At 40.3% G+C, this 23,512-nt stretch overlaps 1 protein-coding gene across 2 annotated transcripts in view; it reads left to right on the top strand.

The window, feature by feature from the left end:
- grik3 (glutamate ionotropic receptor kainate type subunit 3) overlaps positions 1 to 23,263 on the top strand; it is a gene marked incomplete at both ends in the record, with an annotated part of 96,708 nt that extends 73,445 nt beyond the window's left edge. Inside the window, 7 exons of one of the 2 annotated variants that reach the window (XM_083990504.1) lie at positions 2,248 to 2,451; positions 7,936 to 8,159; positions 12,175 to 12,293; positions 17,675 to 17,892; positions 21,440 to 21,665; positions 21,909 to 22,159; positions 22,784 to 23,263. In XM_083990504.1, the coding sequence (XP_083846630.1) occupies positions 2,248 to 2,451; positions 7,936 to 8,159; positions 12,175 to 12,293; positions 17,675 to 17,892; positions 21,440 to 21,665; positions 21,909 to 22,159; positions 22,784 to 23,263 (1,722 nt within the window). The remainder of the gene's footprint in view (positions 1 to 2,247; positions 2,452 to 7,935; positions 8,160 to 12,174; positions 12,294 to 17,674; positions 17,893 to 21,439; positions 21,666 to 21,908; positions 22,160 to 22,783) is intronic. The other variant, XM_083990505.1, reaches the window with a different exon arrangement.
- Between the last annotated feature and the right edge of the window lie 249 nt (positions 23,264 to 23,512).

Below are 23,512 nucleotides of genomic sequence, written 5' to 3'. Positions count from 1 at the left end.
GTAATTATATGTTCAGACGTTCAGGAAGAAATGGACGACCCCTCCCCCACCTTCACATCCTATTCATTTGCACATCCCCAGTTGTATATGTACTTAACACTGTCACTGGATGTTGGGGTCTTTGTGGAGCTATCAGGGAGGTGATGACACAGATGTCCCCCTTGATGCACCTTTTCAGGACAGATATACAGCCTACAACAATAAACACTATCATTACGCCTATGTTGGATCACAGGGCTGTAATTATGACAAGTGAGGTCAAGGCAGGACATAATTAATGCCTATCAGGTGCGATCTATGTTAATTTTGCCTCAAAGTGCAGAAACGGAGCGAGGATTTAAGTGGTGGATTGTTGAACTGCTGTACAAGGAATTGCCGGCGTTTTCTGATGTCATGCTGAAATTACAGCTGTTTTGAGACATGTTCCTCACCGAGCAGTTCAAGTGCCTCAAGTTAATTTCAAGTTTTCCCGAAAAATTTAAAAAGACATTTGAATATTTCTGACATGCTCCTGGATTTGCAATTTCATTGGAAATCATTAGTTTAAGATCATAAAGCTGCCTACTTTCAAATTTCTGATGAGTGTTTTAGCTCTAATATCAATCTCTCCTCTTAGCGTAATGACATTGCATCAAACTGATTCCAGTGATGCATGAACAAGACGTCTGACAGCTTTATAGTGATAACTCTGTCAAAGAGATTAAGGCACTTAATGTGTTTTCTCGCTTACATTAATTGTTTGCACTCCATTGCCTGTAATGTCTCTGCACAGGCCCGACCTCCCTCCTCTTTCTGTTATGCACGCCCATGCTGCGACTGTGAGGGTAGAACTGGTATAAACACTTTGATTTGACTTCAAACCTTCGGGAATAGCAAGAATTGGAAGGCTAGAAACAGATGGTAATGACTTTTTCCCTTAACATGCAAACTTTTTGATCAAGTTAATTGGACAACTTGAGCAAAGTTTGTGGCGAAGCACTTGCTCTCTAAATGCATTGTCATCAAGTATTCATAACTTATTATTTATTTAAGAGGCCATCCTAATTGTAATGTCCAAATGGCTTCACATTTTAATGGCAAACAATTAAAGATGTTTATCATTTCCTGTATATTTTTTTATAGGAATTTTAATTTTTTCCCCGAATTTATGGGATACATGATGTCTTGCTTTGTGTTAGGTTTGGCTAACAGTACTGTTTACAGGCAACTAGCCTCCACAAATCTAACAAACAGGACAACAACTGTGTGTCCACATGCCACCAGCACATGATGTTGTATTTGTGTTGCCCCCACCTTCACCCCCCTCCCCCATGGAGGGGGGTGGGGGGGGGGGTGGGGGGTACATTCCCAGGGGATGTGCAGTGACCACCTATTTTCTCCTCTTTGACTGTACTGTTCAGAAAAGAAAAAAGAAAAAAGCAGGGTCACCTTCACTAGAGAATCAATTACTCTGCTTCTGAGCTCAGTTTGTAAATTATACATCTGGCTATTTGAGGCAATAAATTGTATTACAGCCCTTGCATAAATGGACCAACATGTTTTGAAGTGCACAGCGGGATATGCAAGTCTATCTGGCAGGGAAATGGTAACAGGCACTAAATAAAGGAAATCATTTATGAGCTATTCTGTGTTAGTCATTGTCACTGCAGGCATCAGCTCAGTTGCTCTCCCTTGGAGGTTGGTGACAATTGATGAAGGCAACGTTGTGGGCATGTTCCATTTCACTGCTGCATTCTGTTCCTAATCAAGCTTTTATACAGCTCAAATTATGAGCAGCCAGACAGGATATTACAGGCCAGTAAAGAGTGTCAGCCACCTGACCATAAAATGAACCGACCTGTGCACCAGCTATATAGGTCAACGCGCAGCAGTGTGGGGGAGAGTGTGGCAGGTTTAGTTAGCTGAACACTGCAAGCACATTGATAGCATAAACATGCCTTCTGTGTGCATTACCGTCACTATAGCAAATGCTGGGTACAGCTTTGCAATTTAAAAGGCATTTACTTACATTAGAGACTTAGGTCTCTTGTTGCTTATACATCAGTCTAAGAAAAACCTCAGCATTCTTTCATATTTTAACGCTCCCTGTAGCCGCACACTGAACCAGAATCTGCTGTCACTGCCTGTTAAACGCAACAGCGGCTCATCAGCTCAGATCACTTTGCTTCAATTAGGTGCATGTGCTGAAACAAATTGAAAAAGCTGACCTCACCATTGCTTTTCATTTGATCTTTTGGGTCTGTGCAGGAGGAGCCATATGTCATGCTTAAGAAGTCTGACAAGGCGCTGGTTGGGAACGACCGTTTCGAAGGATTTTGCATCGACTTGCTGAAAGAGCTCTCCAACATCCTGGGCTTCTCCTATGAGATCCGCCTGGTGCCTGATGGGAAATACGGCTCTCAGGATGAAAAGGGCCAGTGGAACGGCATGATCAGGGAACTAATAGAACACGTAAGTTGGACTCCATATTGTCTGCTTCACTGTTTTCCTTAAAGGGATACCATTACAGGAAATGTACTTTTCTGCCCTGTTGCAGAGTTAGATAAGAGATTGATGCTACAGTGACTGTAGCTGGAACAAGCAGCCTGTTAGCTTAGCATAGCAGTTGCCAGGCAACTACCTATTACACTCTAGGTAGAGTGTGTTACCATCGGACCAGGCTGGTTGTTTTAATGCTAAGCTAAACTAACTGCCTCATCCAATATATTTAGCATAGAGTGGTATCAATCCCCTCAGATTACTCTGGACAAGCAAATGGTTGCATCCCTAAAAATGTCAAAATATACCTTTAATATATGCTGCTTCTGCAAAATTATGCAGCTCCATGATTTACATCATCACAACTTGAACTTCCAAAAGCAATAGCATTGAAGTGAATGGCTGGTTATGTCCTTCATGTGGACAGTGATATAGTTATGATTGAGCACAAGTCAGGAGCAGCCTGCAAAGCTGTCAGTCACATTTATGGCACAATTATGTCAAGGTTGCCTAAATGTTACAAGTGTGTTGATGCCATTCGGTGAGACAAACCACTTCCTGTACAGATGGATGAATCACAGATCTGGGGTGAGCGTGTAAACACTGCATATTGTCAGGATGCAGAGAAACACACCAACGCCAATCACCTTGCTGAGGCATACTGGGAAATCGCAGCTGTCTGTATCAAACTCAAAGGATTCAGCGGCCATGAAACAGCCCTACCACGAAGTGATGGTGGCAATTCTCCGCTGGCATTTCATAAGTGCCCCTGTCAGTGCTCTCTCTTTGTCCTCAGCCCCATCAGGTCAGCGCTGTACTCAGCTGAAAACTTGTAATAGCTTAAGTGGCATTTAGTGCAGGGAATCGTATGGCAGGAGTCAATGGCTTGGTGCTGAAAGGGTTGGGAAAGGTGGGCTCCCACTGCAGCACTTTATTTCTCCATCCAAGCTTTTTGCTAGATCCACGTTGATAACAATAACCTTGAGGGGAACAAATGGATTACTAAAGGCAGAGAATGCTGGCACGAAATGGAGATGCATAACTCGATCATTAAACGGCGCAAGTGCTCTTTGTATTAGGCCGGTCTCTGATTTAAAGGGAGACGATGCAGGTGGTCGAAAGAGGCTGTGCATTAGCTTAGAGCCAAATAGGAGGAGGAAAAGTGTGACATAAGGTTCACATGTGTCATGTGAAGATGTAGCATTTGCTGATGGAGACCTTGGATGGCTTTGATACGAGTCTAAGCTGTTTACACACTTTTAGAGCAGTAGACAACAGTTAACTGGTCTAATTGATTTTTTTTGATGTAACATACCAATAGTCACCATCCTTTTTAGGCCTACAGCCTTTGTAAATGGCAGCAGAAGAGAAGATTAGAATCTAGACTGCTAGTTATTGCTTTTACTGCTCCTTATCGCATGACCAAGGATGCATGACGTCGTCTTTGTGGATTTTTAGTCGGTTCTATTTTGTGGTCTGGTGCTCTCCTTACCCATGGTATGGATAAGCTGATCGTGATTCAGCGGACCTGAAACATAAACTTTAAGGCAAGCTCAGGAGATCTGACCCTGGAATGATATGAGAGGCCAGTGAAGCTAGAGATTTCATGGAACTACAAAACTACTGCAGTCGTTTTGCCTCTCAACTTCAACAGGGAACTGTACTCTACAGCTAGTTGCTGTTTTCTCATATATAGGTATTTCATGTTGTTATCAGTTCAATTTGTATTCATGACTACTTTCCATTAACCTCTTAAAAACCTATTGCTCCCTCACACAGATAAATAAGATGTATAACAGTTTACTGGGGATCAGTGCATTTACTTAAAGAAGGGTCATGATGTTAGATAAGGTCTGAGGTACTGGAGAAAACAAGGAAAACATTTGGTTTAAGCTGATAAAATGGTGCTGAACACCAGACTCATGCATTCTTAGCTCACAAAGTCTGCCCTCATAAATCACAGTTGCTTTACAGAATTACACAAAACCGTTTGACTGACATCTTTTAAAGAGAACAAGGCTCTGGCTTATTAAAATCAGTTGTAAGCCTTCATTCATTTCTGTAATTCATCAAGCTTTGTCACACACAGAGGGAGATGTGACAGATATAGAGTAAAGCTCAGTGTGTGTGTGTGTGTGTCTTTGTATGTTTTGGTCTGAATAGGATATTATTGTGCGATTTACTCCCCACGTACTGATGCTTCTCAATGACAAAGTGCAATGTTGCCAAGAGTGATGATTTAGCATTGTGCAACATACAGCCCTCTATTTTCCTCTGTGTAGTCAAAGCTCACTGTGATGCCAAAGGGCATTGTTTGGAAGGTGCTAAATGATGCAACAGGCCTTGTTAAACTTGATTTAGTCACAATAAATGATCACTTTAATCATGCTGTGATGCAAATGTTAATAGCGTGCTTAGCACATCATTTGTTTCTGTCATGGCAATTAATCCTAGCTTCGACAGATAAGTTATAGCCAGCCCACATCCTCCTCGTCTACACAGACAGATAGTCCAGTAGATTTAGGTCAGAGTGAGAAGCTACAGTACAGCACTTTGTCTGTAGTGAGGTTGGACTGATATTCAGTGATATTCATATTTCTCAAGATATGAAATGGTTTTCATAATATATCATTTTAAAGTGTTCAAGTTTTGAAGCACTGCTGAGTTGGACCATCAATTCACTGCTTTGTTTACTGTACTTTGTGCCTTGGCATGTGATGAATGTAACTTTCAACTGCTGAGTGATCAGTTAAGCAAACATTGAATTGTGCATTGTTTAAAAAATAGTGAAACCATGAAAAAATTAGCATAGGTTTGTAAAATCTGAACTGGACTGTGTGGATTTTTAGATATTGTGCAAGCCTTGGTAACACACACATACAGTAGTGGTTGACCAAAGTATCTGAGGATGTTTTGGTCCAAGGGGACAGCACATGACTGCGATTGGACGGACAAGTGTGATTTAGATTTTTATCCCAGAAGCAGGATGAGCTGGCGGTGAGTGGCTGACCCATAGCTGGAGGGGCTTGAGTTCAACAGCCACGACACCAAACATGCTTGTCCCACTTGCCAAAGCACCATTGAACAGATCATAGTTCCCAGCGACCGCTCTCTCTGTTGCCTCAGCCTGCTGCTTATGCAAAGCGACAATTTCTTGATTACATTGTGTATGCCTCATCATTAGCCTCTTGTATATTTCAATATTTCTGTAGATGTTCAGGCATATCTATACCGTTGTTTAGTCTCAGCATAAATGTCATGCTGTGTATTCATATCCAGCCATGGCTTTTGTAAATGCATGTGCGACTACCCAATCAGACGCTTTAGCATTCCCACAGCATCCCTATAAAAAAACTGCTGCTGTTATCTTAAGTAACCATTGAATAGTTCAGCAAACTCTATTTCTGCGGAACAACTCGTTTCACAGAAGCACATTTGCACCTCTGTCTGTTCTAAAAGAGAAAGGTGCAACAAAACAGCACAATACAGTGCTGTATAAATCACACTAGTGGCTGCATATTCGAAGTTGTTCATCGACCAGCCTTGGTTGTCAACTGTATGATAATAACAGAGATAATATTCTCCACTGGCTTAATTACTGCATTAAAATAACTATAGTAAAAGGCTCACACTATCATTTCTTTAGTTCAGTGAGTTTAGAGTCAGTGGGTTGAAAGTATGTGGATCGTGTTAGTTGCAACTTCATGAATCCTCCAGGCTGTCGTCAGGTGAGGAAGTCCGGGGGGAGAACACCACTAAGCCTACCATCTGCAAACCCAGATAACGCCAAGCCATGTGGCACACAGCGGGGTACTATCAGGTTATCTTGCTTGTGCCCACTTTGTGTGCCTAGGCAGTAAGCAGAACAAGGACATGCAGCATGTATATTAGCCCACCGTGGGGATGTCTGGGATCGCATGCTGGTTGATCTTCCGGCTGAGTGGCAGGTTGTTTCAAAGCTGCAGTTGGCAGCAGACAACAGAGGGAGCAGTATGTGATGTACAAATTTGAATAGTTTAAGAGAGACAGCAGATGCACAGCAGGATGTGCCGGTTTTCTCATCTTTCCATCTCTTCAGAGGCCACCGTGCATTTAGCTACCACGGCGCTGACCGCAGGAGCACATAATCCACAGTACCATGTGAAAAGTGGAAATGTTTTCTTTGTGACCTTTGTTTACTGCTGCGTGGAACTTATCATGTGCATCTGTGGGAAGAGCTGTGTAAGCCACAGGGAAAGTTAAACTCATGCCTTAGGGCCTAGGAAGTGTGTTAAAATATGCTTTTTAAGGGTGTTAAAGCAAACACAAATGACAGAACACATCAGTTCAGAGGATGAGGGGAAAACTCATTAAGGTTGTATGTGTTTCTGGACTGAATTGCTGTAAGGACAGGTCTCGTGCATTTGCATTAAATACTCTAAACAGTCAGTCTCATATTATTCGTTAAAAAATGCAGCTGAAGTCCTGTTCCTCTCCCTGCAATCAGTATGTAGGAAGTAAAGAAAGCCTCCCTTTGTGAGCTGTCTTGTTTCTTGGAAGGAAGAGGAATCCAAGCGTGCACCAAGCAGCTGGTTTCATTAACCTCCTGTCCAGACATGGTGCAGGGGAGTTGTGCGGGCTGCCGATATAAATGGAAACATTCTGAATATGCAGTCATACGTATATAATAGGTGACTGAAACTTATCTGTCATGCTCGGCCATGTCCATTGTTCAGTATAATACCCTATGATGTACGTAGGTATGTCATTCCAGTGTCAGTAGAGAATGCATTTGGAGACAGAACTGCATGTGAACATAGGAATGATCTTTAACATTGACTATACATGTATATTATCAATTTAAAAAAAGGAATATATTAATAAAGATGTAATCCGATCTCCATACTTAATAACCCCCTATTATATAACGCACAGCATCAGTGAATCATAACATGACTAAGTCTACAGAGACTGTTTATGCACAATATTGTTTTGAGCTTATTGTTTATCTCAGCAAGGTTAAGGTTGGAGATTACGGATATGTTAATATATCTAATAGCTGTGGGGATATTTTATTCAAATCTTTAAATGTCATTCTGTTACTAAATAAAAAATCTGAGGATCACGAATGTCACTAGGATTTACCTTCAGAGCACCATGAATGTTTGTACCAGGGCAGATATGAGATCATATTGCACTTCTTGGCAGATACTGCAAACTCGTTAGCACCCTTATAATTCATTTCATTTTTGACATAGCATTTGGCCATATTGTGATCCCAATTAATTGTTGAGTTTTAACCAAATTTCTTGGCAATCTTTCCTAATGTTGGTGATATTTTAGTCTGGAACAAAGCAGTGACTGACCGGCCAACAGACATTGTTAGCTTGCGTGCCACGCTGCTAGCTTGGCTAAAATAAAGTCTAATTTGAAACAGAAATCAGAGGAAAATGACTGAATATTTTTGTTTTTCCCCAGAGGGCAGACCTGGCTGTGGCTCCTTTCACCATTACCTACATGCGTGAGAAGTTTGTTGACTTCTCCAAGCCCTTCATGAGTATGGGCATCAGCATCTTGTATCGCAAACCCAACGCCACCAACAACGGCTTCTTCTCCTTCCTGAACCCAATGACTCCCGACATCTGGGTGTACATCCTTCTGGCCTACCTGGGTGTTAGCTGTGTCCTTTTTGTTATTGCCAGGTAAGTGCACAAGTTACATTCAAATTGTCCTATCAGTCCCTCACACTTTTCTCCATGGGGTCTTTCAATAGACAGTAATTTACTGTTATCACTGCAGACTGAAATTTGAGTGCTCCAGCCAGTCTCTCAGACTTTGTTAGCTGCTGGGCAGTGATCAAGGCAGTTATGTCTGTATGTGCTGCACAGCTCAGCAGTAGGAGGAGGAATACAAAAAAGAAAACGACTCCAGCTGAGTTGCAAAGCCGAGTTGTTTCCTGGGCAATGTCTTTGGAAATACCATTGCAGCTTCAAATGATGAACCTTTAAAGGAACATTCAGGAGGAAAAAAACTAAATACAGGAGAATCATATTTAAATCGTAATATTCAGCAGCATAAAAAGAATAAAATATATACACCTCAGGAGGAATTTCAAAAGATAAATCTATTTATAGTTGCTCATCAGCTTTAAATAAAACCCTGCCAGGAATAAGTTATGAAGTTATTATAGATGGAGATCTCATTTGATTGAATGAAAAGTGCCTCACTTGTATTTTTTGGGGGGAGTGAATACCCAGTTAGTATCATTGTGAGTATTTCCTGCTACTTCTCATGCAAAATGGTGCTTGAGGAAGTTCTAGAAAAGCAAGCGTTGAAAGGAGTTCTGGGGGCTTGAGAGCAGACAGCTGCACTCTTCTATCCTCATTTGTTGTCATGAGACCAAACAAATTCTGGAGTGGCTTCACATAAGCACAAAATCATCTTAAATTGTTGCATCAGTTTTTTTTTGGAGGCCGTCCTAGGTAGCAGAAAAGCTGGAGCCCTAAATCTGCATCATGTGAGCACAAAAAAACAAACAGCAGTGAACAATGAGAGGGCTACTTCAGCACAAGAAGGTAATTGTAAATGCTGGACACAGGAGTCAAGGCATTAGGCTACCTACAATATTAGGCAATAAACACTTTGGCTTGTTCTTTCAAACGTATGTAATTATTTTGCAAGGCACTTTTTAAATTATTTGTTCAAAGGCAGATACTGTATTATTGCAAATAAACAAATAAAATGTACTATGACACTTATATACGAGTATGAAAAACACTGCTGCCTTTTATTTGCTTGTATCTAGAGTTCAACTAAAGATGATTTAAGAGGATTTAAGGAGAGAAGTGCCTCTTACTCTATTTATTATTCAGAAGTTCGAGAAATACATTTTACAAAAACAGAAAGATAAAGATAAATAAGCTACTGAATACAGATTAATAGAAGATTTCTCTAATGTGTTTATGTGGATAAGCTTTTACACTCCACTAGGCACGTAATGATGGAAGTTTCTGACTGTAATTCTACATTATATAACACAAGTACGTATTTTTTTCCATGTTTTGTCAGATAACAGTTTTGACTTCACCCATATATTCAACATACTGACAAACAAATCTTATTGTAATGAGGTGAGAGTGATACTGGTGCTGGACTTTTCCCATAGTCCGCAAATTCCACAAAAAGACCACAAGCAAAAGTGCAATGATTTATTGCTTTTTTCATTCACAGTGCCCATTAGTTTATTTAGTGTTATTACTTAGTCAATCCCACACATAACAATGACTGCATTGCTGCTGAGAACGTTGGCTTCAAGCTGCACTGCACAGTTGCTGTGGGAAGATCTTTAGCCTTTTTAAATAACTGATTCCTCTTTTGAAAGATTTCCATCTTCACTAGGAACCAAGGGGATTAGCACTGCAAAGCCACAGACAGGCCGGGGGAAGTTGAAAATGATTGAGTGGCGGATTAAAGCATTGTTGAATTTTGTCTTTTTGTAGGAATCATAGACTAAAACAAAAACACAGAATATTTCCAGCCTTAATATTTGAAAGAATTGTGCTGTTCAGATAAGTTAGGGTTTTTATAACTTTTAATTTTGAAAGAATATAGCAAAAATATGGGTTAAATGTCACTCTTTAACCAGTTCAAATACTGTGAATCAACTTGTGGCAACTTATGCATGTGTTAAATTTAAATTTGTTTCAGATTGCATGACATGAGCCTTATGTTAACCAGAAAAATTGCAGTGTTGTTAGGGTGTGAAAATGAATATAATTTAATGACTAGCAGCATGTGAAACATTAGTGCAAAGTGCATTTTGCATGATTGGGTTGGAGAGTGCAAATTCAACATAATGCTTGTAAATGCGAACATGGCGCTTTTGCTTTATGTAATGTCTGGATGCCAAGCAGTCTGCAGATCACCTCCTCTGTGTAGGCTGTACTCTTGGCCGACAGTTAATAGTGTTGTTTAGCTGACAGTTTTGTATAAGGTTGTACAGCACACAGTCAGAATCTTATAGCTCTGCTTGCCAGCACAACCTTTTTAGAAATTAGCAGAGAAGCAGCACTATTGAATCTGCACTGAAATGACTTTTGTGTAGAAAGTGCTCTCAAAATAGTGAAAAAAAAATACATAGCTCTTTATTCATTTCTGTCCAGGTCATGTTTTTTTTTTTTTTTTTTTTTTGCATGTTCGTGCAACAGTCCTAATCTCTATGCCTCTTCTCTATCACACCACCATGTTATCTGACCATGGCTTTCAATTTAGCATGAAAGTAAAACAAAATGAGACCAGGGAGGATTAATTGAAATGGCAGGGAGCACCACATTTGTACAGCAGCTGCCCAAGGCCCCTCTGATGGAAACCTTCGGAGAAACACTGTGAGATGGAAACATGAGTGCAAGTGCATTTGACATTTTAATGCATGAGGACCAGCACTTAGACAGGCCAACATTGGTCAAAAACCCCTGTTATTGTTCATCAGTTCAGATGTCTAATTGCTTAACTACGATGAGAATTAGTGGAATGATGGCTGGAAAAGACTCCATTATGAAGCCAATTCATGATTAACCACTAGTCTTGTTCAGTGTCTGATTAAAATAGACTATATTACCAAATATTTCTTATGCATATAATTAGACTGAAGTGTATCTATCTCTTCAACAATATAAGTTTCAGCCAATTAAATCTTTCTATATTTCTCTTACTATAGCCTAGCAGAACTCAAATACATACTCAAGATTTCTTGGGCTCCAGTACGTGCAGCATTTTACCAATCTGTTGTGATATGTGATAATATATATATATATATATATTTTTTTTTTTATTCATTTGTTTATTTTTCCACTTTTGACCAAATCTCTCATCAAAGCACCAGATATGGCACATTTCTAAGTGATACTATCTGGGGTCTAAGGGATCCAATTCTGCTCAGCACAACGACTGGAATACATTTTTTCACATTATACATTTTTAAAGCAGGGAAAGTAGTGACATTTAGCATTTTTTATCTCAGCATCTGTTTCTGAAAATGACTTGTGCAATAATAAAGGTCTAAAGCATTTCCAGCAGGTGTCAAACTAAATGGCACATGAGACATGGAAAGATGCCTGCTTTGTGGTTTCATGCAACTTGAAGAAGAGCCCTCACATTCTCAAACGTGACATTTTATACTCTATAAAAAATATTTTTGTGGATCGTTGGTCACCTTTAACTACAAAGAATATTAGAAATACTTGAGGGGATTTCTAAAGGTAAAGCCCAAAAGCTCCACTGACTTGTTGTGTTCTTCAGTTCATTGTTTTTGTTTGAGTTCTTGCAGTTTGAATGTTTATTGCTGTATCTGAAAATAAGCAACTGCTGTGTTCCTCATGTCAACCTTACAGTGTAAGCTAATAATAGGAAAGGTTGTGTTTATAGCTTGTTCTACTGTGGCAAGTGGCCCAAACAAAATCAATCAGCGCTGCTTTAAGTACTGCTTTATAGAGCTGTTGTCCTAATGCAGCCAACAATACTTTTGTTCCTCCAAACCAAAGGTGAATGTCTGAAATAGATGTAACTCTCAGAATAGCTCTCAAGCTATTGTGATTCAGTTTTTGAAATTCTCCTAAGGAAGGAATGGTGCTCCCACAAGGATAAAGACCGGATCATTCTTCCATTCTATTAGATCTCATGAGTTTAAAAACAGCTCTCCACTTCCTGTCTCGTTCCCAGGTTCAGTCCATACGAATGGTACGACGCCCATCCTTGTAACCCTGGATCAGATGTGGTGGAGAACAACTTCACCCTTCTCAACAGCTTCTGGTTTGGAGTGGGTTCCTTAATGCAACAAGGTATGGTGACGCACACATCCACTTCCTTGTCAAAAACAATTCTGTCAAGCCAAACCTCTTCCTGTTCACTGCTAGATCCCACTTTCCGCCTCTTTAACTGACAAGCTCCATGATTTCCATTCCGTGACTGTTTTATAAGACATTTACCTGTCAAGAACAACTGCGCAGCTCAGTCTTACATGACAAAGGAAGGCTGTTGTCACCTGCCTGCTGTTCAAAAAGGGGAAGAGTAGGTGCCAGACACTTGTCAAAGATTGGCAGGTAAGGATGGAAAACAGTGCTGCATTTATTTGCCCATAACGCAGTCACTGGCCCTGCTCAAGAGCTTTCTGAGTGTTGGGACAAAAAGGGTAACTCGAGGTACATGTCTGACAAATGCCAGCTGTCAGCCATGCTACAACTGGCTGGTGTGATGTTTTCAGTGCTGTATACTGCACCCACTATAGAGGATCCATATGTTGCACTCATAACCGCCAAACAAGTTGGCTGCCAATTAAATGTCACTGCTGCTGTTTGATTTATTATTTAGATTAATGCCTGATAGCGTCAGAACAAAAGCAGCACTTTCTTCTTTCAGCAGGAGAACTCTCCATGTTTTGCTACACTTCCCAGTGCACATTTAATTTTTCCTTCTGACTGAAAAACCATAGGGATACAAATAGGTTTTCACTTGCAAGGTGTCCCTTAAAGGGATAGGCAAAGCAAATAAGCAAATGAAGCCCCAGAAATAACCTAATGAAGTCAACTGTGGAGGAAAAAGACCCAAGTAATAAAATGTTTAACCTCAGTGTAACAAGACAAATCAAGGAGGCTCAGTGAGACTCGGGAGTGGATCTGTGCCCGTAAGGATAGCAAACACATTCAGCAATTCATTAAGCACAGAAGCTCGGCAGCACTCTTGTGAAACTGCATAGCAGCTCTGCCAATTTGCCAGTGCAGGCAGAGGGCTACGAGTGTAGCAGCAGCATGCCAGGAGGGAGAGCGACGAGAGAGAGAATCAGAACGAAATGAGCTAGTTAGTAGCCTATATTATTAAACTAAACAGGGGAGAATTCTCTATTATAATTTGTACTATGGCTCACGGTGTTGTCTGTTAACGCCTGAGCCCTTGTGTTTCTCATATTTTCAGGTTGAGTGAAGCAGCTGCTGCAAATCAGCTCTTATTCATAGTTCCCTGAATTATTTAAAAAAAGAAAAAGAAAAAACACACTGGGATACCAACATTAATGAGGTTTATGTGTGTTCTCTCGCAGATTTGTTTGTATTATACATAAATATATTATGCATATTTTTTGTAGATTTTTTAATTTTTTTTTACATCTTGACAGTGATATTGAACATTTAACTGGTTCTGGCTTTCCGTGCCACACAGTTGTCCTACAGTACCTTGCAACACATGCTGCATGGTGGTATCTCCAGCGAGGTATATTTTGTCTGTGTCACATAAACAGACATCCCTTGCTTGTCTGCCAAGCACAGTGACAGCAGCTGAGACGGAAGCCATTTCCTTGACATGTTTAAAATGCAAATGGATGTGTTTGAGGGGATCCAAAAAAAAAAAAAAAATCTGCCAGCTTGTCTGTGGGAGGGAGGTGTCATAGACAACACAAAGAACACAAAATATGAGGAGGTGCAAAAGCAAACACTTTTCTTTACTTCAAATGCATTCTTGGGAGTCTCAGTAGGCTTAGGCTCACAACAAGCATATGTCTGATCATTCCCATAAATTGGTTTCTCCAAATTAAATAATTTTTGAGAGTATGTTTGATTATGAGTTGATTTATTCCCAATCCTCTCATTCTCTCAAGCACTCTTCCTTTCATTTTCTGTCCATAGTTTCAAGCCTAAAATATTATATTCTGTATTTAGTTCTTCTTGTAAGAGAGACGATTTGTGGTGGCATTTCATCTATGGTAAAGAAACTGGAGTAGAGGCTTTACCTTAACTTTGAGATTCAGATCAAAATTCACTAGATTTCTGTTCGCAGGTGTCAATACTTAAAAATGCAATTAACAACTAGTAAAAGCCCCCAGCTCTTTTTTTTTTTGGTGATAAATCCATAAAGAGAGAGTTAAGTGCAGGTAATTGTCCTCTTGGGAAAGCCCAGATCTCTCATGTTAAGGTGAGGCGATGCTAGTGGGGAGAAACACTTCAGAAAAAACGGGGCATCATGTTTAGCACAATACACCCCAAGATCCACAGATAACTGTTTTTTTCTTCCCCAGACTGACAATTCAAAAAGCATCATTACATGCAAAACAGTCTGTTCATTTATTCAGAGGAGAATTTCAGTGTCTGAATGGTTTCTTTATGATCTTCTCTTAAGAAATGTGGTGCGTCGTGGAGTTAGTAGTAGCTACAGCTACAGACACCGTCGCCATTATGGTAACTACACATGCTATAGTAATCACAGATGGTGTGACTAGGCAGTCGCACTCAAGACATGAACATGATGAACATGACAGCCTCCCAAAGTGCTGCTCCACTGAAAATATTTATACATTACAGAGAAACTGACCCCAACATCAGATGGGAACAGAAAGATTCAAAACTCAATTTTCACCTTGATATATAAATTATAAGACAACACAAGAATGTATCTAGCATGCAGTAAAAAATGTATCACAGTTTTCTCTCAGATCTCAATGAAAACAATCTTCAGTTCTCTGACACCACTTTTGAGCTTTACTCTGACAAATGTTAACGTTAAAGATTAAACTACCAAACTATCACAATTCCAGCATATTTTCATTTAATTTGAATGAAAATAATACTAGAAGAACAAGTTTTGTTTTGCATTACCTTTACTGAGGAGGAAAAAAAAGTTATGAAAGGGCTTTTTTTTTATTCCCAATTCCTAACCTCATCACAAAGCTAAGCAGTGCAGCAGCCAGTGAGATATATGGGTTGTTTGGGTTACTGAAACAGCATCAATATTGTCTTGCCTGAAAGAATATTTATATTTCCTCGGTTTACAAGACACGAGACCTTCCTCAAGGAAATGTATGGCATATTGACACCGTTTTATTTCCCTGGCACTGTATGACTGATATGCTTTTTGTATTTATTAGTGTTGTGATGCAGCGCCATATACTGCTCCCTGCTGACAACAGCGCTTTATAGTGTGGAATTCAATTGAGTTACCCGTTGCTTCACTTCATTTTTAGTACAACCACAGAATGCATCTGGGTCTTCCCTCTCTGAAGTCACAGTGAATTAAGGGATGCTACTGTCTTCCCTTGTTTGTAACCATGTAGTCTATGTCAAACCACAAAGGACAAATACAATCAAATTTGGTAGAAGAGGTTAAAGAGCTGACCAGTCTGCCCCCCTTCTGTGAGCTTGTTACTCTTCAGAATTGCCCTCATAAATCTTCTCACTAAAGTAACAGAGTGCACAAAGCACAAGGGTATTTTAAAGGTTGTCAGAGATGAGATATAAAGTAACTTTAACACCAGTCAGTGAGCCATTGTAAACATACCATTACTGTGCAGAGGACCACTCAAAGTCAAGGCTAATGCAGAGTAGTATTGTCACTCTAGCTTGACACTCTTGTCTTGATTGATTCTATTTATTTAAACAGGCTCTGTTAATTTGTTTGCGAAAAACATAATTATGTACATCTAGCAAGTCTGGTGAGATGGACTGATAAGGACAGGGAGGCTGAATTATTGTTTTGTTTTTGTTTTTTTACATGTCACGACAATGTAATTTGTTGATCTTGCTCATTTGTATTTGAACCAACATACACATCCTACAGTAATGCTGTTTAGATGACTGTGTACTTGCATGGCAACCAGTTCACCAAAACTAATGTCTGAATTGTATGGGTATGCTATAGTACTGTCCATGTTTGAGTGATAATCATAAATGCAACATTTATATACCCAACATTTTATATAACATTTTGGATTAGATGTCAACACAACCACATTAAATTTTAAAACCTATCCCAGTAGATTTGAGCATACACCTAACCAAACCATGACTATACACCAAGCTTAAAGGGATAGTTCACCCAAAATTCAAATTGCACTCATTACCTACTCACCCTCATGTTGACTAAGGGCTGGGAGAAGTTTCAGAGTTATCCGTGGCTTCTCTGAGTTACAGGGGGTCTCGGCGTAGTAGTGCATGTCCATATAACAGTTGCAAATGGATACCACTTTTCTTCGTAACAAAAAGACACACCAAAAAACATCCAATGCTGCTCGTATGTAATGTCCGTCTTGTATTGAAGCCCCGAAATGCGAAATTGTTCGGAAAAAAATTAAATGAGTCTATATTTCAAGCTTGTTTGTAGCGGAAGCTCCTCTTCCTGGTTCGTCCAATTTGGACGGACCAGGGTCCGTCCTCTCCCTGGTCCGTCGGCTATGCTGAGACCCCCTGTAACTCAGAGAAGCCACGGATGAAACTCCTCCTAGCCCTTAGTCGACATGAGGGTGAGTAGATAATGAGTGCAATTTGAATTTTGAGTGAACTATCCCTTTAATCATATGTTTATTACTGTGCACACGACAATGAAGATCTGATAAACCTGGTGTCATATGGGCACTATTTCAAGAGACAATCTTAAAGGGGACATATTATGGAAATATCACTTTTTGAAGGCTCTTTAACATAGGGTGTTTTTCTTGCCTTCTGGCCCCCAAAATGCGAGAATTGACAAAAAAAATCTGTAATTTGCAGGCTCCCTAGATTGAAATCCATGTTTTTATGAGCAGTACCCTCAGATGTCTTCCAGTGATGTAACTACCTTTCTAATTTGCATAACCCCACTCCTACCTGGTACCAGTAGAAGGGGTGGGGCAGGGCGAGCAGTGGCTGCTTTGCATTTAAAGGGACAGGCTCTGAAACCAGCCGTTCTGAACAGGGCTGTTTTGAGCGGATGAAAAGAGAGCCGCGATGTTTGATCCTTGGGGTATTTTGACCACAGTATGTCAAGGACATGTCTTTAAGACACCTGGGAACTATTTTAATTTGTGCAAAACGGGCATAATATGTCTCCTTTAAGGGTCATATCAGAAGGTATGTTAGTTGTCTAGGTTTGAGAGAGAGTGAGAGTTGTTGCTGTAAACTCTGAAGTCTACATGAGCTGGGAAAGGCTTTAACACCTAATGTAGAACCCCAGGCAACACACACACATGGTACGTAGGTCTGATCTGCCCATTTTGAGTTCTTAGCTTAGTGTTTGGCTAACCTGCCAAACTGGCTTCATTTTCTGTTTTCTCACCGTGTGCACCTTGATCAACACCAGTGGCACTGCCAGAAACATTTGGAGGCTAATTAACAAAAATACACGTGATCGTTTTTCTGGATTTGTTGAATGCAGTTACAGTGTTGGCAGATATAATTTTGGGTTTACCTTGTGTTACTTGCAGGCTCAGAACTGATGCCCAAGGCCCTGTCAACCAGGATCATCGGTGGAATCTGGTGGTTTTTCACACTCATCATTATATCATCCTATACTGCTAATTTAGCAGCTTTTCTCACTGTGGAGAGGATGGACTCACCTGTGGATTCAGCTGATGACATCGCCAAGCAGACAAAGATTGAGTATGGTGTGGTCAAAGATGGTGCAACCATGTCGTTCTTCAAGGTAAAGTGTAAATATTAATGAGAGGTTACGATGGCTTTTTATCAATTTACAAGTTTCAGATTTAATCTAACTTAATTAGTGATATTAGAAATTTATAAAACAACATGTTATACAACATGTAGAAACAGATGTCATTTTGTGAACAGTCATGCTATAGCTGAAGTGAGTGGATAATATATAGAGTAATAACAACGCTGTATATTTTGTGTGTTAAGAAATGTGGAAGGTGTTAAATCTGAAACTATATAGTAGGCCCATGTTTCCAAAGGAAGAAAAGAATCAATACCATTCCACAAAAGAGATTATATAGGCCTATATACATACAGTTAGATCTTAATTCCCACCGCAAAAGCAAATTCTTCAGCTTCTCCACTTCTCCACACTGTTTGATGTGTTCCTCCATAATAATTTTTTTATTCCAAAGTTTCAGCGCTTGCCTACAGGGTCTTTGACTTTATTTTATTATTTTGAGTTTTGCCTTAGATGATGCTGCTGCTGCTGCTGCTGGTGCAGAATAACACATGTAACAGAGTTACAGTTTCTTAGAAAATGAAAACACTGCACATTTCTATTGAACATAGTCCATAAGTTTATGACATTAAATAGAGAAAAAAATGGATTCTTCCAGGGCATCTGTCTGCCCTAGTTTTTATGCCCACAAAATTTATAGTTGAGCTCATAAATACTGTATGCTTCATTGTTGAGTTTGCTGAATGGTGTATAAACTAGATCCCCCAGATTTGATTATGTAACTGGGCTAGGGATTTTTACTGATATCCTGAGCATTTAAAACAATTGGGGCGTTGTGTTAATTTAATATTAATTTAATTGCTAATATGTTAATATATATATCTCCCATGAATATGAAATGTGGTGTAATGATAAATAGTGCACCTGGATTCATTGACCCCTTAAAAAAAAGAACCCTTAGTGCCTTTGAACAGCTACGTAAAAGGAAGTTATTTTAGATGTGTACTTCGATAGATTGTAGTTGTGATTGTCGCATCATAAATAGAAGCAAAAACAGGTGTCTAATTACCGCATCAGAGCTGCAAGGCTCAAGTGCCCTCTGCTCCCCCTTGCTCTTACAGAAAGGCCTAATGATGTTGACTCAATGAGGCAGAGAAGCATGATAAATACTGAGGAGATCAGGGAGTAGATAAAGACTTCACAGATGTATCTAGCTGGATAGATCTGGCCCTAAACTTGTGTGACATGCTAAATGGTCCTCCATAACCCCTCCCCCCAACACATGGAAGCCCATTTCAGAACTGTTATGCCCACAGTTTCACTGCAGTCCCATTCAGTAGCTTATTTTCTAATGCTTATTGACTGGTAACATTTCTCTAAACTTTAAGCAATCAACTGTGTCTCTACTGGATTTTTTCCGGTAAAAGGAAAATAATTTGGGTTGCATGATAATATAAAAAATAAAATAAAAAACACAGATGCAACTCTATTCTGGCCACTAAAGTCCACAATTATTTTCCTAGCAAGCAAACACATCAGTGATTCCTTGCAAGATGCAACAACAACACATAGGCAGTGGTGTCAGTGGTGTAATGAAACGGTTGAAACAAACACGTCGCATTAGAAACATAATCAGATGTTTCAAGCCAGTGTCGGCCAGGAGGTTGTGGTGTCACCTGAGAGCTCTTCTTATGAGTAGCAGCTGTTTTGTTTAATGGCACATTATATCAAGAGCACTGCAGGGCACATGCAAGTGAACTGCCTCCAAGGAAAGGTTGAAAGAAATTGCTGGATATGGTTGCATGCCATTTTGCACGCTTAGCAGAGAGTGCAATGGAAATAGGGAAACATTCTTTACTGTCATACCTTTTTGATTTACACATCACTGGATTGCAGACCGGCATCAATGGTCCAAAGTTTTGTTGAAAATTTGTTTTTGATTTGAACTTGAAATAGACAACCCACGGCACACTGACATAGACTTTAGGCTGGCTAGCTATACTTGATTACTTTTCTAACTTGATACCACGAATGTTGCAGTGATTTATATTGTTTTGCACACTGTATAGTGTCTATTTTGTTCAATTTTGCATCTGTGAAAAACTAAACGCAATTCCGATGATGCTTGGAGTTCAGATGGGGGGCAGGAAGTGGAGAACGGTGATTGGAAATGATGGAAAGCAAGTACTCAAAAGCGTTGGGTGAGCCTGCACGTAGCAGGTATTGTCTAAAAATAGAAAAACATATCGGATATGCTACATACAACCTGAAGAAAAGCGAGTGGAGAGACTGGGCTGGAGCATAAACCAGCTGCCCCGCTTTCACCCACGGGGTGTTTACAGCTCAGGAAAGGTGGAGGATCAGTCGGACGGTGTGTTGGTAAGATGGTCGAAGCAGACTTGGTGTCTCACTCTTGCTGACTTGTGGCGGTCACGTAATGGAGATAACTTCTTTCTCCCACAATGTTGTTATTATTTTGTTTTTCCCGATTTGACCGGTTTGTACAGCCGTAGACAGCGCAGAACAGACATGACGTCACCTGTAAACCACCTACAATGGGTCATGTGGTCAGTAGGCATTTAAGCACACCTGTTCCGTCTGTCTTTGGTCATACCTGATGACGCTGAACACAAAACCTGTTGTTTGCTACCACTTAATAGTAAAGTCTATGTCAGTGTGCAGTAGTTTGTCTATTTTAAGTTGATGCCTACCATTACCTGACTCTACCTGAGGCTGTGCGTTGATGTTTGATTAACTTGTTTTTGATTTGTTCTCATTTTTTGTCTTGGTGGAATGGCTTTATTTGGTCGTTATGTTTCTTATATCCTGAACCACTCTATAAAATCTGCTCTTCCAGCTGCTATGTGAATCTTGCCAACAACTGAAGTACATCCTAAATGGTGCTTTTAAGCTATAATATCAGACCATCATATCACCGTTTTAGGTAACCAACACTGCATTTACACTCGAGTTACATATAATAGAGGGCTTCTTATAATAGCATCTTTCACAATTTGAAATGGCTTATAGTCTTTAGACAGTAATTATCAAGGATTAGACATGGCATAAACGTGACCCCATATAAAATTGCATGAAATACCACATAGCCTGATGCAAGACTAATGGAAAGGCATTCTATTATTGCAGCTTCAGTAGCACTTATGAGAATAGATGTGTGCAAAGCTTCAATTTACTCTCCTTTAATCCTGTGACAATGGAGATCTGTAGGAGAAATCTCATAAATCTATTTGGGCGCTGGCTATAGAATCTGGACACCTGTGCGCTGTCAGTTGGTGCAAAGGTGTCGTTCTCAACAATTTCTAATCAGGCTTTCAAAGAATCCCCACAAAGGTATTCAGCCAGTTGTGTGGGCACCGACCCAGATTTAGCAGTACTCTCAAGTTCAACAATTTAGGCTATAACATTTGAAGGTTATTTTGTTCATGCCCAACCCTTTCTCAGTGGTAAAAGTACTGTATATTTTTCAATGACTTTTCCTCAAATGCAGCAAAGCAGGTTGTTCGAGTGATGTGCAAAGGCACATTTTTTTTAAACAAGCTCTTTCCATTTCTTGCAGAAATCTAAGGTTTCTACTTTTGAGAAGATGTGGGCCTTTATGAGCAGCAGGCCAAGCACATCACTGGTGAAGTCTATTGAGGATGGGATTCAGAGGGTGCTAAAGTCTGACTACGCCCTCATTATGGAGTCCACTACTATTGATTACATCACTAGAAGGAACTGTAACCTGACACAGGTGGGAGGGCTCATTGACAGCAAAGGCTACGGCATTGGCACTCCCCTCGGTAAGACCTTCAAATACAATTGAGACCACTTACAAATGATAAAAGACAATCCAAGCCCTCTTATAAGTTATGCGTTGCCTTTTGAAGGAGTGTGAAGTATTGCTTTTTAGACGACACCACAGCACAAGATGTTTTTTAAGCTACTAGTCAGACTGAATGCCACAACGTGTTTATGAACCTTATTATCACAGAACCCAGCTGGTGTTTCTTCCAAAAGTAAAACAGGCCTTCTGTTGCTTCCAGGCTCCCCGTACAGGGACAAAATCACCATAGCAATCCTAAGCATCTTGGAGGATGGGCGCCTACACATGTTGAAGGAGAAGTGGTGGAGTGGGAGCAGCTGCTTGGATGAAGAACGTCGCGAGACAGGCCCCATGGGTATCCAGAACCTGGGTGGTATATTCATTGTGCTGGCATCTGGCCTAGTGCTGTCTGTTTTTGTGGCGATTGCTGAATTCATCTACAAACTAAGGAAGACTGCAGAACGCGAACAGGTATGTGTCCCAATAGATCACATACAGAATGCCATATTCTCTTAATTTGATCTTTACTCTGTGGTTTGGATGGATGGGAAATTAATCTCAATAATTTAATTACACTCTACTTGGATTTCAGTTTATTTCACCCTGGATTTTAGCAAAGAAGTTCCTAACCGTGCCCGTTCTGTTATGATACTCACCACATAGCCTCTAAACCAAAGCTGTGCTCTATTCATGGCTTTTAGTTCAAACATGTTATAAAAGGATTTGCATGCCTTTAGCTAATCCCTAGGAGTACTTGGCCATAACACTACAACATTTACTTATTTTAACAGGCATAATTGCAAATTGGAGCATAGAGAATTAATCCATTATTAGTCATTTGAGATGTTAGAATAGCATGAACTCTTTACTGCTGTAAATCACTAATTTGACTCATGCCGAGTAGTTGCATGCATACACATGCACCATACTTGTTCACCCTTTCTGACACAGCAGCAATAATGAACTGCGTGCAGGCTACATGTGGCGGTTGCTGCGATTTGACATTGCTGACAGCCGCAGACTGCACGTACACACACATACACACGCATTAATACAATGTGAATGTAATGTTCTAATGCATTTTGCACTCTTTAGACTGTCGACACTCTCTGCTGTCAGAACAATTTAAAGCTAAGGCATTTACCCCCCGTCCCTTTCCCCTCTTCTCCTTCTTGCTCCCCTCCCCGCATCCTCCCTTTTCGCCCAGAGGTCTTTGTGCAGTGCCATGGTGGACGAGATCAGACTGTCGTTCACCTGCGAGAGGCGGGTGAAACACAAGCCTCAGCCTCCAGTCATGGTGAAGACGGATGCAGTGATCAACATGCACGCCTACAACGACCGACGACTCCCAGGAAAGGACAACATGAGCTGCAGCACTGGGATGACACCTGTCTTCCCATGACATTGTGTTCCCCCCAGGGCAAGAACCTCATGAGTAATGTGTCAGGGACAGTGCCAGAGACTAGAGACAATGGCATAGATGGGATCACCAGATATACCATTAACCACAGTGACATAGGGACACTAACAAAACATGGGCAACTCAAAATGGCAGCATCAGCCACACAGGTATGACAACATTCACCACTGTAATCCTAAACTACAAGAAGTTAAAAAAAAATATTCGGGGGAGGTTCTGGGAAAACAGTACACCCAAATAATCAGTTTGAAGTCTGATGTTTACGTGCGCAACACAAAAACACAAGAAAATACACTTCATTGGAGGAATCGTCAATTAGTGAAAAGACTGAGAATCTTATTGGACTGAAGAAGGACAAAAGGCTTTGATGAGAACGGCAATAAATGACAGACAAGTGGACAAGG

The sequence above is a fragment of the Trachurus trachurus genome, assembly GCF_905171665.1.
Source record: "Trachurus trachurus genome assembly, chromosome: 16".
Classification (NCBI taxonomy): domain Eukaryota; kingdom Metazoa; phylum Chordata; class Actinopteri; order Carangiformes; family Carangidae; genus Trachurus; species Trachurus trachurus.
Note: the sequence above shows the minus strand (reverse complement) of the source record. Positions and strands in the feature narration are given on the sequence as shown.